General features: G+C 49.9%; 1 protein-coding gene across 1 annotated transcript in view; it reads left to right on the plus strand.

Annotated features, from left to right (window-relative positions):
• The window catches only part of LOC107126258 (nuclear receptor ROR-alpha-like), a gene marked incomplete at its 3' end in the record, with an annotated part of 124691 nt that extends 108600 nt beyond the window's left edge, over positions 1 to 16091 (plus strand). The window contains exons 3-4 of the mRNA XM_015429799.1: positions 13508 to 13593; positions 15950 to 16091. Of these exons, the coding sequence (XP_015285285.1) occupies positions 13508 to 13593; positions 15950 to 16091 (228 nt within the window). The remainder of the gene's footprint in view (positions 1 to 13507; positions 13594 to 15949) is intronic.
• Positions 16092 to 16894: the final 803 nt, after the last annotated feature.

Raw genomic sequence — 16894 nt, forward strand, 5'->3', positions numbered from 1 at the left:
CGTGGGCCAATGGCTTGCAGCCGGCCAGGCCTCCCCCTCCCCCCCAGGTGCCCCCGGTGCGCGGATTTAGCTATCCGCACACCAAGGGCCACTTGGCTATTAGATATATAGATAGTACAATCATGTAAATACAAAGTATAAATTCCGTAAGGACCCAGAAGCAAGTTGTTTCAAGATAAAACCACCAGGCACAGAGGCACAGAGCTGCGGTGGCTCAAGTGGTTAAGACGCTGAACTGCAGGCTGTGGAAGATCAGTAGTTCAGCAGTTCGAGACCCGGGTGTGCCGCATGACGGAGTGCACTCCCGTCTCTGGCCCCAGCTCCTGCCAACCTAGCAGTTCGAAAGCAAGAAATTGCAAGTAGATAAATAGGTACTGCTTTGGTGGGAAGGTGACAGCGTTCTGTGCGCCTTGGTGTTTAGTCATGCCGGCCACATGACCACGGAAATGTCTTCGGACAGCGCTGGCTCTTCGGCTTGGAAACGGAGATGAGCACCGCAACCCTACAGTCGGATTCGGCTGGCTTTCGAGCAAGGGAAACCTTTACCTTTACCTTTTACAGAGTAAAAAGGCCTCTAAAAGTGCAATCACATGCCAAGTGGTTGTCCGATATGAACTCCTGGTCCAGGAATCGCCTTCCTATGGTTGTAGAGCCAAATTGTCCTCAAGCAAAGACCAGTTTTGCGGAGAACAGTGTACCTCACGCTGAGCTCCTTGAAGGCTAGCCGGGACAAAAATATCAGCGTAGATCAGTGTTTTCCGTTTGTTTCTCAAGACAGGCTCCTTACAAGAGCGTTCAAGATGGCGGCATGTGTGTGTGTGTGTGGAGGGGAAGTCCTCCCGTCGCTATGGTTACGAGGCCTGCACCAGCTCCTCCAATTTTTAACGCCATTATTTCTATTACGCTGTTGGTGTTGTCTCGGGTTTCCCAGTCCCTCTCCCCCCCCCCTTTGCTGCTTTAATTTTTAGATGGGAAAAGATGGCCGCCGTCAGAACATCGCTCAAAATGGCGCCCGTTCCCAGTTTCCATGACGACAGGGCCTGAATTGGGGTCGGGATGCACGTTCCCAGCTTTGCTGGGTGTGACGGAGGTTCTGAGCGTTTCCCCGGCTTCTAGCGTGTGTCCGGCCCTCCTTTTTCCGCCGCCGCTCGCATTTCCTTTGACGCCATGGAAGCCATAACAGGGGGGGGTGGCCTGTCGACGGGAATTGCCACCGTAACTGTGCCCGTTTCCTGACCACACGGGTCTTAAAATATACTCCTTCCCCCCCCCTTTTCTCATTCTTGCTCCCCCCCCTTTTGCTCCCCAATCGCTCTTGGCCCGAGGCCTAGTTGACCTGGTGTCAGCGTGGATTTACTGGCACCACACCGGGTGTAAAAGTGAGAGTTTTACCGGCAGCCGCTTTGAGGAGATCCACACTGAGTAATTTAGGAGCTGACTCAGTTCTCGGCCACGCCATTCCCTTCGCACTGACGGTGCAGCTTTGAGGTTGGGGGAAGAAACCCTCACTCTCTGTGGCTTTTTTTATATATATATTTTGAGCTTTCGGTGTTTTTTTTCTTTCCGTTATTTGACGCGACGCGGAGATGGAGAAAGGTAGCTGCAGCCAGGTGACATAAAGCGGCAACAAAGCACGGTTTTTGATGCCGGTAGATACACAGTGGTGCCCTACATAAAAACAGAAACGTGGCATTGGAAGGGACCCCAAGGGTCATCTAGTCGAACCCCCTGCACAATGCAGGAAATTTAAAAATACCTTCCCTCTCCCTCCCCCGGTGACACCTGCTGTATGACCAGAGGAAGGCCAAAAAAATCTCTAGGGTCCCTGGGCCAATCTGGCCTGGAGAAAAATTCCTTCCTGACCCCAAAGTGTATTTCTACTAATACTTTGGTCGTTACACCAGTTTGGTGGTTAAGTGTGTGGACTCCAATCCGGGAGAACCGGATTTGATTCCCCACTCCTCCACTTGCACCTGGCTGGATGACCTTGGAACAAGTCGTAGTTCTGATAAGAGCTGTTCTTGAAAAAGAGCCATTTCTGTCAAGAGCTCTCTCAGCCCCACCTACCTCACAGGGTGTTTGTTGTGGGGAGGGGAAGGGAAAGGAGTTTGTAAGCCGCTCTGAGACACCTTTGGGTGGTGAAGGGCTGGGTATAAATCCAATCTATTATTATTATTATTATTATTATTATTATTATTATTATTATTATTATTATTACTACTACTACTAGTTAATGTCTTTTTCACACAGATTGCTATTCCTTTGTGTATACCCAAAGTGGCAATTGGCATTACCCGTTATCTTTATTGCCCGCATTGTCGCTTTGGACTGTGTGGTATTCCCTGTCGCACCCCAGCACCGGAATAGCTGCAAACAACAAACAAGTTCAACTCCCATCAGTATTCCTGATTTCTTTGTTGCTTTCAGGGGTGTGCCCTTTCATTTGGCAGGTCCATATGCTATCAGAGCTTCGAGTGATAAATCCACCTGATCAAATGGCTTTGTGATAATAAATTTGATTTGCACAACCGGACATCTGTTACAAGAGCTGCAGGAGATCTCGTCCACGCAGCCAGCTAGCCGCTTGCGAATTCCCTAGAAACATTATTTCTGTATTTATTTATTTAGGAAACTTCTACGCCACCCCTTAAGGGAACCTGTTCAAACAGTTTACAAAATAAAGCAGGACAGAAAGGGGATGCCCGTCCCAACTTCGTATGTCCCTAACATGATGTTTTCAGGTGTGGTACCTCTAAACATGCAGGATCCACTGAGCTCTTTTTGGCAGGGCTGCTAACCACCCATGGGTATCTGTAGAAGTGAGCAGTGACTCACGAAAGCTCCTCCCCGCCACAACTTTTGTTAGTCTTCAAGATGCCGCTGGACTCTTGCTCTTTTGGTGCAAAGTAAAGGTAAAGGTTCCCTTGCTCGAAAGCCAGTCAAATCCGACTCTAGGGTTGCGGTGCTCATCTCCGTTTCAAAGCCAAAGAGTCAGCGCTGTCCGAAGACATTTCCGTGGTCATGTGGCCTGCATGACTAAACACCAAGGCGCACGGAACGCTGTTTCCTTCCCACCGAAGTGGTACCTATTTATCTACTTGCAATTTCTTGCTTTCGAACTGCTAGGTTGGCAGGAGCGGGAACTAGAGACGGGAGCTCACTCCATCATGCGGCACACTCGGGTCCCGAACTGCTGAACTACCGACCTTCCACAGCCTGCAGTTCAGCGTCTTAACCACTTGAGCCACCGCAGCTCCTCTTTTGGTGTAGTGGTTGGGTATTAGAGCCAGTTTGGTTTAGTGGTTACGAGCACGGACTCTAAACTGGGAGAACCGGGTTTGATTCCCCACTTCTCCACAGGCAGCTGCCGGTGTGATCTTGGGTCAGTTACAAGTTCTCTCAGAGCTGTTCTTTCACAAGCAAAGAGCTCTCTCAGCCCCACCTACCTCACAGGGTGTCTGTTTTGGGAAGGGGAAGGGAAAAGGAGTTTGTAAGCCGCTCTGAGACTCCTTTGGGTAGTGAAAAGCGGGGTATACATCCAATCTCTTCTCCTCTTCTCCTCATGACTGGTCATCAGTCACTGCTAAGCGTTCAGGTACGCTTATGCTACAATTCGGATAGTGGCTTCGTTCCTCCACACACCCTGCTTTGCTTTGCTTTTTGCAGTTTGAGGGCTGCTTAAAACTGGCGGGGGGGGGGTTATTTTTTTATTCTCTCCTCTTTCCCCTTCCCCAGAAAGGGAGAGGAGTTTATTTGTTCGAGTGTCTTTCTCGAGGGGGGGGCTTCCTCCGTCACAGACACCAGCTGAGCTCTCGCAACGCCGCCCGTCGCCCCTCCGCCTTTGCGGTTTGCCGTACCGAAACTCTGCCTCAGCAAGTCGGCTCTCCTCTCTCGTTGGTCCGTGGTGGTTAAAAAAAGGTTTCAGAAGCAAAACAAGGGGTTCGCTCCTGCCCACCGGCCGCTGCCTCCTTGTAACGCTGAGGCCAGGGTTCCCCAACGCGGCGCCCGCGGGCGTGGGGCTGCCCCCTGGCGCCTCTCCTAGCCCCACTATAAGTGCTTTTAGAAATGGGTGGGAGGTGATGGGGCTCCTCCCCCCGCAGGGCATCTGGTTGGTCATTGGAGATCCGAATTGGCTGGAATTCAAAAAGGATGCGGACAGAATGGAGCGGGTGCAGAGTAGGCGAGCGCCGAGGATGGTCGGGGGCCTGGAGACCAAGAAGAAGAAGAAGAGATTGGATTTAGACCCCGCCCTTCACTACCCAAAGGTGTCTCAGAGTGGCTTACAAACCCCTTTCCCTTCCCCTTCCCCACAACAGACACCCTGTGAGGTAGGTGGGGCTGAGAACAGCTCTGACAGAAACGGCTCTCTTTTCAAGGGCAGTGCTGAGAGAACTTGTGACTGACCCAAGGTCACACCAGCAGGTGCAAGTGGAGGGGTGGGGAATCAAACCCGGTTCTCCCAGATTAGAGTCCGCACACTTAACCACTGCACCAAACTGGTTCTCTGAGGAAAGCCCTCTGAGGAAAAGCCGAGGGACTTGGGAAGGTTCAGTCTGGAGAAGGGGAGGTTGTGGGGGGACAGGATGGCTCTCTTGAAGTCTCTGAAGGGCTGTCACTCAGAGGAGGGCAGGGAGAGGTTCCTCTTGGCAGCAGAGGAGAGGATCGCAAGAATGGGTTTAAATGAAGGGCGGGAAGGCTGGATCTTAGGAGAAACGTTTTGACAGTAAAGAGTTGTGCAAGAGTGGCGTCAGCTGCCTGGGGAGGTGGTGAGCTCCCCCTCCCTGGCAGTCTTCAAGCAGCGGCTGGACAAATGCTTGTCAGGGATGCTCTAGGCTGATCCTGCATTGAGCAGGGGGTCAGACTAGATGGCCTCTAAGGCCCCTTCCAACTCTGTGGTTCTAGGATTCTATTAAAACAACCATAATGTTGGTTTTATTCTCTCCTCTTTCCCCGCGTACCTCTTCAAATTAGTCCTCTCGTCCCCTCTACTTTGGGCTTCCTCTATGTGGGTGTGTGCAGAGGGGTTCCAACTCCCACGGTGGCCGTTTTGTAGTTGCGCCGATCGCACCGTGCCAGGATTTCAGAGGTGCCCCCAGGCCCAAAAAGGTTGGGGATCCCTGACCTAGGCCCTGCCTCCTCCGTCGCTGTGGGCATGGGAACAAGCTGTGGAGAGGAGAAATGCTCTCTGCATATGGCCTCTGCATATGGCGTTAACTCAGTGACCTTTTCCCATTCCGGCCGCAACTGGGACAAAGGTTTAGCAGCTGCTCTTGTGACCTTGGGTCAGCTCCAAGTTCTTTCAGAGCTGTTCTCTCAAGGGCAGTTCTCGAGAGAGAGCTCTCTCAGCCCCACCGACCTCGCAGGGTGTCTGTGACGGGGAGGGGAAAGGGAAGGAGATGGTAAGCCGCTCTGAGGCGCCTTTGGGTAGTGAAGGGCAGGGTATAAATCCAATCTTCTTCTCCTCCTCCTCCTCCTCCTCCTTTTTCTGCAGCGGAGGGGAAAGACCCAGGAATCCACTGTAACCATTGGGAGCCAGCATGCCACAGAGTCAAATCAGGAAGGCCCGAATTCAGATACCCACTCAGCCACAAAGCTCGCTGGCTGATCTCAAGCCAGTCAGTCTCTCTCAGTTTACCCACCTTACAAGGTTGTTCTGAAGGCCGGCTTGAGGATGAGGGGTGAATCATGCGTATCCCTCTGAGCTTGAAAGAAGGGTGGGGGGAAATGGATCAATTGGAGTCCGTGCTGCCACCAGACTCAGCTGTAGAGAGAAAATTTCCCACCTTCAGTTCTCTAACGCGACACAGCATCGTCTTTCCTGCGTTTTTATATTTCCTTTCCTCGGGGCAGCGTCCTGGTTTTCTCTTTTCTTCACAACAGCCCTGCAGGATAGGTGAGGCCAGGGGTCATTTAGTAGAAAAAGAGGTGCAGGAGCTCATTAGCATAACTCATTAGCATAACTTATTTGCGTATGCCACACCTCCTGACATCACTGGAAGTGTGTCAGAAGGCAACACCCACTGCAACTTACCTGGCTGCTTCTTGCTCCTCATGGCCCAGGGCTGCTGGGAGCAGGGGGTGGGGCTTGTTGCATGTGCCCGCCCCCTGGGCTCTTTACTGCCGGAGCTCCACTCCTGTGCGCTCCTGCAGGAAATGACCCCTGGGTGAGGCACAGAGAAAGTGACTGGCCCGAAGTTGCCCATTTAGTTCCGTGGTTCGAGCAGTGATTTGAACCCTTTCCTTTCCTAGTCCAGCATACTGACCAAGACATTCTTTGGGATTGGTTTTACTCCCCTAATAATCAAACTTGGAGGCACCGAAAGGATTCTAGCTGGTTCTGCCATATATCCAGGGCTTTGTTTCTGGGGGAGCAGGCCAGAATGGGGTTCTGGAACCTCTTTGACAAAATTCTTTTTAAAAATGTTTTCAGCAATGCTCCCTCTAAGCGGTGGAGTCTTGTGAGCAAAAATTCTACTTTGTGAGCTACTGGCCTTAAAGTTGTGACCCAGCGATTTGGCTGCTGCATAAATCAGTTTGCTCTGGAGCCCTCCTTCCGGAGCCCAGACAGAAATGTGTGAGCCAGAGGCTAAAAAACTGTGAGCTCGCTCACACTCAGCTTAGAGGGAACACTGGTTTCCAGTACACAGACTGAGAACTTCGTTTCCCTTTTAAGAGTTCCGGCACCTCTTTTTCCAAAAAAACGCCCCCTGCTTATATCCTAAGAGCTGTTAATATTGTCTAGAGTTGTTCATATTGCTGTAATTTTTTAAGGGGGGGGGAATGAGGGTGCTATCCTGCTGTGTTTTGCTGTCATTTGACCTCCTTAAAGTCAACAGAGAGTTAATGTCCCCCCCATACACACACCAACTTCCAGGCAAACTGATCAGGGGATTTATTAGGGATCAACCAGCAACATTATGTAAGGGACCACGTGACAGGCATCTATCCTTACAGCAGGCAGAGGCGAAATGAGGGGGGGGGGGTTGGCTGGCTCTTAAAATCCAGGGCACAACCTGACAGGTGAACTGGCAGAGACTGATCAAGAGAGAGATCTTGGAGTCGTAGTAGATAACTCACTGAAAATGTCGAGACAGTGTGTGACTGCAATAAAGAAGGCCAATGCTATGCTGGGGATGATTAGGAAGGGTATTGAAAACAGATCAGCCAATATCATCATGCCCCTATATAAATCAATGGTGCGACCTCATTTGGAATACTGTGTGCAGTTCTGGTCACCACACCTTAAAAAGGATATTATAGCTTTGGAAAAAGTGCAGAAAAGGGCCACTCGAATGATAAAAGGGTTAGAACACTTTCCCTATGAGGAAAGGTTAAAGCGCTTGGGGCTCTTTAGCTTGGAGAAAAGATGACTGAGGGGTGGCATGATTAAGGTTTACAAGATTATGCATGGGAAAGAGCAGGTAGAGAAAGAGGTACTTTTCTCCCTTGCTCACAATACAAGAACTCGTGGGCACTCCATGACATTGCTGAGCGGTCGGGTTAGAACGGATAAAAGGAAGTACTTCTTCACCCAAAGAGTGATGAACACATGGAATTCACTGCCACAGGAGGTGGTGGCGGCTACAAGCATGGACGGCTTCAAAAGGGAATTGGTTAAGCATATGGAGCAGAGGTCCATCAGTGGCTATTAGCCACAAGGTATAGATAGGGGCTCTGGGGCTAGTGATGCTCTGTCATCTTGGTGCTTGGGGGGGTCAACAGTGGGATGGCTTCTAATGTCCTGGCCCCACTGGTGGACCTCCTGATGGCACCTGGTATTTCTGGCCACTGTGTGACACGGAGTGTTGGACTGGATGGGCCTTTGGCCTGATCCAACATTGGAGTCTCTTATGTTCTTATTACTCCAGCCCCTTCCCCATATACGACTCCTTGGGAAAGTGCCAAAGATGCCCCCCCAAGGGCTCTCTCCTGACCGTGGCATTGTTTGTTGGATGTCACATGCCAGGGGTAGATTGCGTTACGTTGCACTCCGTGATCCACCTTGGATCTCAGAGAGAAAGTTGGGCTATATGTAAACGCAGTACAATAAAAATGGAAATGTGCTGAGCGACCCGAGGAGAAGACGGCTGCCTTCCTCATGGGCGTTCTGCAAGACTGGAAGAAGGAATATGGGAAACTTGTGTGCCATGAACTGGGGGCCCTTTGTATCGCAGAGAGGTGGGAGCTCCTTGGCGTTTACTCAGTGGTGAGGGAAAGCTGCACTCTATGCAGGCTCAGAGGTGCTCCTGTCTGAATTCCTGTTTGGGGAGAGTTAGCAAGTGCACAACTGCCACCTAGTGGTCCTTCATTGTGCTGCATCTGGGAGAGAGACGGGGAGCCTACCTAGCAACTAGATTTCCTGATGGGCTGCTTTGAGAAGTAGTAGAGAGACCTTGGCTGCTGCTGGAGGGAGAAATATCTCCAGGGTATGACTCGCTGGCCTGTTCCTCTGCAACAGATACTGCTTACTTAGTAGAAAAGAGCAAGTGTCCAGCAGGACCTTAGAGACTAACAAAACTTGTCATGTTGTATCAGGCCAATGGCCCATCCAGTCCAACACTCTGGGTCACGCAGTGGCCAAAACCTAGGGGCCATCAGGAGGTCCACCAGTGGGGCCAGGACTCCAGAAGCCCTCCCACTCTTGCCCCCCTCCCAAACACCAGGAAGACAGAGCATCACCACCCCAGACAGAGTGTTCCTATCTATACCTTGTGGCTCAGAGCCACGGATGGATTTCTGCTCCAGATGTTTCTCCAATCCCCTCTTGAGGCTGTCTATGCTTGTAGCTGCCACCACTTTCTGCGACAGTGAATTCCATGTGTTTGCTAGGTCTCTTCCCTCCCACCCGTGTGCAAACTTGACACCTTTATCAGTAGAGATGTAAAGGCCGGGGGGGGGGGGACCCGGAAAAATCCGGGGGGGAAAGGGTTTTTTCCCGTTTTTTTTCCTGAAGCCTTTTTTGTTTTTTGTTTTTGTTTTTTTGTTTTTTACCCGTTGTGCAAGTATGACTTCCCTTGGCATGTCTCGCAGGCTGTATCATTTTCCTGCAAGGAGTCGCATGAGGGGTTGTTTCCTCCAAATGCATCGGAGTGTGTGGTTTCACATGCAGTGTCGCTCATTTCCCTTGGCAAACGAGCCACTTCGGGCGTTGCCCAACTTGCAGAAACGCACCAGAGAAAGCCTCTGCTCAAAAGAAGACCGAGAGCGTGCACCAGGTGCAGATGCGTCGTGGCCCTCTTTCTTGGTGGTGGAAAGCACGGCCAAGTCAGAGCCGGCTTACAGTGACCCCGTGACCCCGTAGGGTTTTAAGGCAAGAGATGTTCAGAGGTGGTTCGCCATTGCCTGCCTCTGCGTAGCAACCCTGGACTTCCTTGGTGGTCTGTGATCCAAATTAGTACTGACTGGGGCTGACCCCTTTTTAGCTTCCGAGAGTAGAGATGTGAAGGCCCGGAAAAAACCCGGAAAAATTTGGAAAAAACACGTTTTTTTCCGGAAGCCTTTTTTGTTTTTTTTCCGAAAAATTGAAAAACAGAAAAGAAATTGATTATGGAACATTTTATTTTAACATGAGGAATAAAATATTTTAAGACAGGGTGTTCAAATATTTTCCAAATCATTTCTAAAAAATACGTATGGTATCAGATTGATCTAATTTCTGTGCACTGAGGACAAGCAAGTCCTAGGTTGCCAACTGAACTCTCCAATGCAAGAACAAGATGCATTTCTTCCTTTAGGAGGTGCAATTGTCACAGGAAAAGAAAAAGGTTTCAGTTTTGTTTTTGCATGTGGGTGGGTATTCTGTTTGTAAGAATTGTTTGGATACACTATTTTTTTAATAGGCTAGTGGTGATAATTTCATGCCAAGTAAAAATGTCGATAGTCATATTTTATGTTCCTAAAGTAACAGGATGACTTTCAATCTGGAAAAGAGAAAAAGAAGTGCTAATGTAGCGGTTTTTGCAATTTTTCCAAAAATTTCTGGTTTTTTCCCGGAAAGAAACGGGGGGAAACTGGTTTTTTTCCCCGAGCTTCAAAATTTTTGGAAATTTTACATCTCTACTCAGGAGGCGGCCCCTCATGCTACCATTGAGAGGTGTGAAGGCATCCTAGTAGCACACACACCCTTGCTTAAAAAGCCTGGTCCCGTCTCCAAGCAAACCCCCAGACAGAATGTCACGTGGCTAGAGTATAGGGCCTCTCCCACCACTGTACAGAGGACTGATTACCGTTGTTCCGGGAGACAACTCAAGCCTGACAAAACAGAACTTAGTTTATTAATCCTATCAGGTCTAACTGATTAGACCAGGGATCTCCAACCTGGTGCCCGTGGGCGCCACGGTCCCCGCTGAGCCATTTTCTGGTGCCCGCCAAGTTATTTTTTTAGAAAGTAGCTGAGGTTAGGTGAGGCTCTTCTCCAGCCGGGTTTCTTCTCAGCTGCTGAGACCTGACGGCTGGGCACATTGAAATAGCCTTGTTTCGGTGGCAGCTGCCACTTTTGTTGTTGTTGTTGTTCAGTCGCACAGTCGAGTCCGACTCTTCGCGACCCCATGGACCAGATCCCGTCAGGCCCTCCTGTCTTCTGCCGTCCTCTGAAGTTGGCTCAATTTATCTATGACACTGTCTAATCTCATCCTTTGCCGTCCCCATCTTCCTTGACCTTCAGTCTTTCCCAGGATCAGGGTCTTCTCCAGTGAGGGCTCCCTTCTCATTGGGTGGCCAAAGTATTTGAGCTTCAGTTTCAGTGTCTGGCCTTCCAGGGAACAGTCGGGGTTGATTTCTTTTAGGATTGACTGATTTGATCTTCTTGCAGTCCAAGGGACTCTCAAGAGTCTTCTCCAGCACCATAGTTCAAAAGAATCTATTCTTCGGCGCTCGGCCTTCCTTACAGTCCAACTCTCGCAGCCATACATGACTACTGGGAATACCATTGCTTTGACCATGCGGACCTTTGTTGGCAGGGTGATGTCTCTACTTTTGATCATGCTGTTTAGGTTCGCCATCGCTTTCCTCCCAAGGAGCAGGCGTCTTTTAATTTCATGACTGCTGTCACAGTCTGCGGTGATCTGGGATCCCAGGAACGTGAAGTCTGTCACTACTTCCACGACTTCCCCTTCTATTTGCCAAGGAGTGATGGGGCCGGATGCCATGATCTTCGCTTTTTTTGATGTTGAACTTCAAGCCCACTTTTGTGCTCTCCTCACTAGTGTTGGCTTTATTCTCTTCCTCACCGCTCTTTCCCAGAGGGTTTTTTTTCCTTAATTCATTCCCCTTGTCCCCTACACTTTGGCTTCCTTTGTTTGTGGCTCTCTCTGTCGTGGAAGCCATTTTGTGATGGCGCCCACCATCAAACCACCAGTTTGGTGTCGTGGTGAAGAGCGTGGACTCTAACCTGGGAGAACCGGGTTTGATTTCCCCACTCCTCCACATGCCGCTGCTGGTGTGACCTTGGGTCAGTCACAAGTTCTTTCAGAGCTGTTCTCCCAAGGGCAGTTCTCGAAAGAGCTCTCTCAGCCCCACCGAGCTCACAGGGTGTCTGTTCTGGGGAGGGGAAGGTAACGAGGTTGTAAGATGCTCTGAGTCTCCTTCGGGTAGTGAAGGGCGGGGTATAAATCCAATCTCCTCCTCCTCCTTCATTTTCTTCATCGTCGCCTTCTTCTTCGTCATCATCTTCTTCATCTTCCTGAAGACCAGTTTTAATACCAGGAGATCTCCAGCCTCCAGCTTGGAGACTGGCAGCCCTAACCATGAATGGGATTAAAAGCGCTTGATCTGGGGGCGCGGACTCTAATCTGGGAGAGCCGGGTTTGATTCCCTGCTCCTCCACATGCCGCTGCTGGTGTGCCCTTGGGTCAGTCACAAGTTCTTTCAGAGCTGTTCTCTCAAGGGCAGTCCTCGAGAGAGCTCTCTCAGTTGTGGGGAGAGGAAGGGAGATTGGAAGCCGCTCTGAGACTCCTTTGGATAGTGAAGGGCGGGGTATAAATCCAATCTCCTCCTCCTCCTCCTCCTCCGCTGCTGCCGCCACTTCTTCTTCTTCTTCTTCTTCTTCTTCTTCTTCTTCTTCTTCTTCTTCTTCTTCTTCTTCTTCTTCTTCTTCTTCTTCTTCTTCTTCTTCTTCTTCTTCTTGTGTTTACACTCCAGCTGTGTCCACAGGCTCAAAAAGGTTGGGAACCCTTGGATCAGACAATGTATAACTTGATTTCTGTCTGCATGTATTAAATGCAAATAAATGGAGTTCAGGGGGTATTGTGCTTTGAATTTTGAGAGTCGATGTACATCCAGGCATGCTGCATGCACCATCTCAATATTCCCACACTGAAGCAGGGGAATGCTACTTCTCAAAGGGAATGAGATCGCAGTGGCCACCTATAGTTTGGGGGCTCTTCTGCATTCTCTGTTTCCTCATTTGTGTGTCCCTATTTTGGGGGGGGATCTTTTCCACACGTTGTGCTCCCTCTAGTGGTCGATTCATTGTTACATCCAAGTACGTCGGACGTACGGCAGTGTAATAGCGAATCGGCCACTAGAGGGAGCACAACACATCCAGAAAAGGGAAAAAGCAGAAGCCGTAGGAACACACGAGCGAGGAAACTGAGAACGCAGAAGAGCTCTGGGTAAATACCTTCAGGGCTATTTTTGAGCAGGAAAGCACAGGAACAGAGTTCCGGCTGGCTCCCGAGTTGGCCACACCCAGCAGGAACTCATTAGCATAACAGGCCACACCCAACAGCAGAAACTCATTAGGATTGGCTACATTAGGGGTGTGTGGCCTAACATGCAAAGGCGTTCCTGGTACAAAAAGAGCCCAGGGTTTTGACAACAAACAAAGTAAACAGAATAAGATGCAAAAGGTGGGTGTGGCAACATGGGGGTGTGGCCTAATATGCGAATGAGTTTCTGCCATTGGATGTGGCCTATTATGCTAATGAGTTCCTGCTTGGCTTTTTCTACAAAAAAAGCCCTGAATACCTTCATTAAAAACAAATAATTTTGTAATGTTTTGCCTAATTAATTGGGCGTCTCTCTGAATCAGTCAAAAGGCTGCCAACCCATTAGCCGATTAACTGAAGAAAAGTTTCTGCTCCATCACTCAGGGCCAGGCTGGACGTGACAGTGTCTTCAGGGCCAAATTTTAAAATGTGTGCTGACGTTTTCCCACACCGCATCAAGTGCCAAAATGGTCGCACCCCACCTGCAGCTGAAGGTGCGCTGGGGGAAACAAGAGCTCCACACCGCAGGCCCGATCAGGATTGGGGCCGTACGGCAATTGCAAATGACTTTAAAATGGCGGCAGGTGGCCACGAGGACCCTGTGGCATCTAGTTTGGTGTTTTGGAGCACCGGGTCTTAAGGTAAAAAGAAGCCTGGAGAAGCAGCGTTCCCACAAGCGTAGGTCCTGTGTTCGAATTTCAAGCAGGCCGGTAGATTTAATTTTAAAACGCTGCAGAGGAACGACAGAAGATGCGGGTGTTCCCAACCTGACTTCGACCTGCTTTTTCTCCCCCACGCAGCCCAGATAGAGGTGATCCCTTGCAAGATCTGCGGTGACAAATCCTCAGGGATCCACTATGGTGTCATCACCTGTGAAGGCTGTAAGGTGAGTCCAAGGGCCCTCGACCCTTTTGGGGTTGGCGCCCTCCTTTTCGGGTAGGTGACCCTGTGGCTTTTCTGTGCCTACAGACTCTACGAGGCTTAAAAGGGTCTTCTCCCCCCCCCCCCCCCGGGAACCTGTTCTTTCATTACAATTCCCAAGATTCTTTTTGCAGGATTAGGGCTCACCCCCTTATTAGACTCGAGCTGGTAGTAAACTCTCCTTTGTGAGACTGGGACGGTGAGAGGCTCCAGTCATTTGGTCCTGGGTTCGATACACGCGGGGGTCATTTCCTGCAGGAGCGCACAGGAGCAGAGCTCCGGCAGTAAAGAGCCCAGGGGGCGGGCACATGCAACATGCCCCGCCCCCTGCTCCCAGCAGCCCTCAGTCAGAGCAAGACGCATCCAGGTAAACTGTAGAACTCCCCCCTGCCCCCCCATCCAAAACAGTCCAGTGGCACCTTTAAGACCAAGTTTTATTCAGGTACAAGCTCTCCCTCCTCTGTGAGGACAGATCTGCACATCCCCCCCCCAATAGCAAGCAATCCAAAAGAGTCCAGTGGAGCCAGAGCGGTGGGTGTTGCCTTCTGACACACTTCCTGTGATGTCAGGGGGTGTGGCATATGCAAATGAGATATGCTAATGAGCTCCTGCAGGGCTAGGGTTGCCAATCCCCAGTTGGGTTTGTTAGGAAAACATATTGAATGTGTCCAGTGTATAAGAAGTCATTAAAGTTGTTTCCTTTGAAGCAAAATGGTCTCAAATATCTCTTATGACGGTGCAGCACTCATTGGATCGTTTCACGTAAAAGTTTCATCAGATGAGACCTTTCAATGGAAAATATACAAAATATACATTCGTTTTCTAACAGAATTACATAGAATTTTCTAACAATTTAAAGAGATCTCTAATCTAAAACGCAGTGTGGGTGACGTCGATGAAGATTTTAAACATTTCCCGTTGTTTCAACAATTTAAAGCTGTATGCATACAATTTAAATCGGTTCATATGTTGTTGTTCAGTCGCACAGTCGAGTCCGACTCTTCGCGACCCCATGGACCAGCTCCCGCTAGGCCTACCGGTCTTCCGCCGTCCTCTGAAGTTTGCTCAATTTCGGTTCATATAGAACTAAACAAATACGAAACTATATACAAACAACATGTGTGTGTCTACATAGAACAATTAGGTGAAAGAAAACAACTCCAGTGAGTTCTCACAATCATTTAAAGCTACATGCACATCATTTGGTCCTGTTCTTGTAAAACATGTAACGCTGCACACGTCTTCAGATACCTGAATATCTGAAGAGACTTGAATCTGAAGAAGTGAGCCGTGACTCACAAAAGCTCCTCCCCTGCCACAAATTTGTTTAGTCTTTAAGGTGCTCCTCGACTTCTGCTTTTTCGTACTGCTGCCGACGGACTGACAGAGCGACCCACCTTGATCTATCGTAGGCTGATTCTGCACGCATCTGTTTCCTCGCATTTTTTCCACAGCCGCGTCGGGAGGTTAATCTCCCTCTACACTGCATGCCGCTTTCACTTTCTTTGTTCATCGGGTTTTATGGTACCTTCTGCATAGATTTATGGAGCTGTGGTGGCTCAAGTGGTTAAGACGCTGAACTGCAGGCTGTGGAAGGTCAGTCGTTCAGCAGTTCGAGACCCGGGTGCCGCATGATGGAGTGAGCTCCCATCTCTAGTTCCAGCTCCTGCCAACCTAGCAGTTCGAAAGCAAGAAATTGCAAGTAGATAACTAGGTACCACTTCGGTGGGAAGGGAACAGCGTTCCGTGCGCCTTGGTGTTTAGTCATGCCGGCCACATGACCACGGAAACGTCTTCGGACAGCGCTGGCTCTTCGGCTTTGAAACGGAGATGAGCACCAGAACCCTAGAGTCGGACTCGACTGGCTTTCAAACAAGGAAACCTTTTCCTTTACCTGCATAGATTTATGGCCGTTCCAGGGGTGATTTCACCGTCAAGTACGGCATTGCCCCCAGAGTATCTGAATGTGGTTCGGAGTGGCACCTTTTCCTTCTTCCGTTTCTGATTCGAAGGAAGCAATCAGCAGACGACTTGACATGGCTTCATTGATCTCCGTCAGTTCCCCCGCCCCTGTTTTCCCCTTTGTATTTATCACCTTGCCATGAATTGCTTGGCTCTTGCGGCTCATGACCACCGAGGCAAGTACTGACACAGGGGAATCTGCATACCAGACTGAATGAAGACAGATGTTCTGAGGCAAGGGGGGGGAACCAGGTCGAGCGCTGAGGAAATGCAGAGCAGGTGCCAGATGCAGAATGGACCATACCCCAGAGCTCTCTTTCACATCCCCCCTGTTCCCCACCCCTGTCTTTCCACTCCAGGGTTTCTTCCGGCGCAGCCAACAAGGAAATGTGACCTACTCCTGCACCCGCCAGCAGAACTGCCAGATCGACCGCACCAGCCGCAACCGGTGCCAACACTGCCGCCTGCAGAAATGCCTCAGCCTGGGAATGTCCCGGGACGGTGAGCCCTCCGGTTCTCTGGGAGGGGGTGGAGGGAAGCGTCCGGGAAGGACGAGATGGTCTGATTCGTGCAAAAGCTGGGACTTGGGTGGGCAGACAGTTCGGCGGAGGCTTAGTAGGGGCTTTTGAGAACAAGCCATGTACCCACAAGTACAAAAAAATTATTTTGATTTACTATTTAAAGTGGAGCTGCGGTGGTTCAAGTGGTTAAGATGCTGAACTGCAGGCTGTGGAAGGTCGGTAGTTCAGCAGTTTGAGACCCGAGTTGCCGCATGATGGAGTGAGCTCCCGTCTCTGGTTCCAGCTCCTGCCAACCTAGCAGATCGAAAGCAAGAAATTGCAAGTAGATAAATAGGTACCACTTCAGTGGGAAGGTAACAGCGTTCCGTGCGCCTTGGTGGTTAGTCATGCCGGACACATGACCACGGAAACGTCTTCGGACAGCGCTGGCTCTTCGGCTTTGAAACGGAGATGAGCACCACAACCCTAGAGTCGGATTCGACTGGCTTTCGAGCAAGGGAACCTTTACCTACTATTTAAAGTATTTTATGACACCTTTCCACCAGATCAGGGACCCCCGAGGCAGTGCACATTTCAAAAAAAGATTAAAACACTTGAGCAATTAAAACGTTTAGAATGATAAGATGATTCAATAAAAAACGTACAAACTAACTACTCCGGACCAATGGATCACTACAGGCTGCTCATTTTAAAAGAGAGTTAAAGTTAAATTCCCATGTCTGAAGACGGCAAAAAAGGTGCCCGTGAAAGTCATGGAGACATGGTAGAGGTTTATAAAATTAT

Source organism: Gekko japonicus, unplaced genomic scaffold (genome assembly GCF_001447785.1).
Source record: "Gekko japonicus isolate JY-2015 unplaced genomic scaffold, Gekko_japonicus_V1.1 scaffold1096, whole genome shotgun sequence".
Taxonomy (NCBI): domain Eukaryota; kingdom Metazoa; phylum Chordata; class Lepidosauria; order Squamata; family Gekkonidae; genus Gekko; species Gekko japonicus.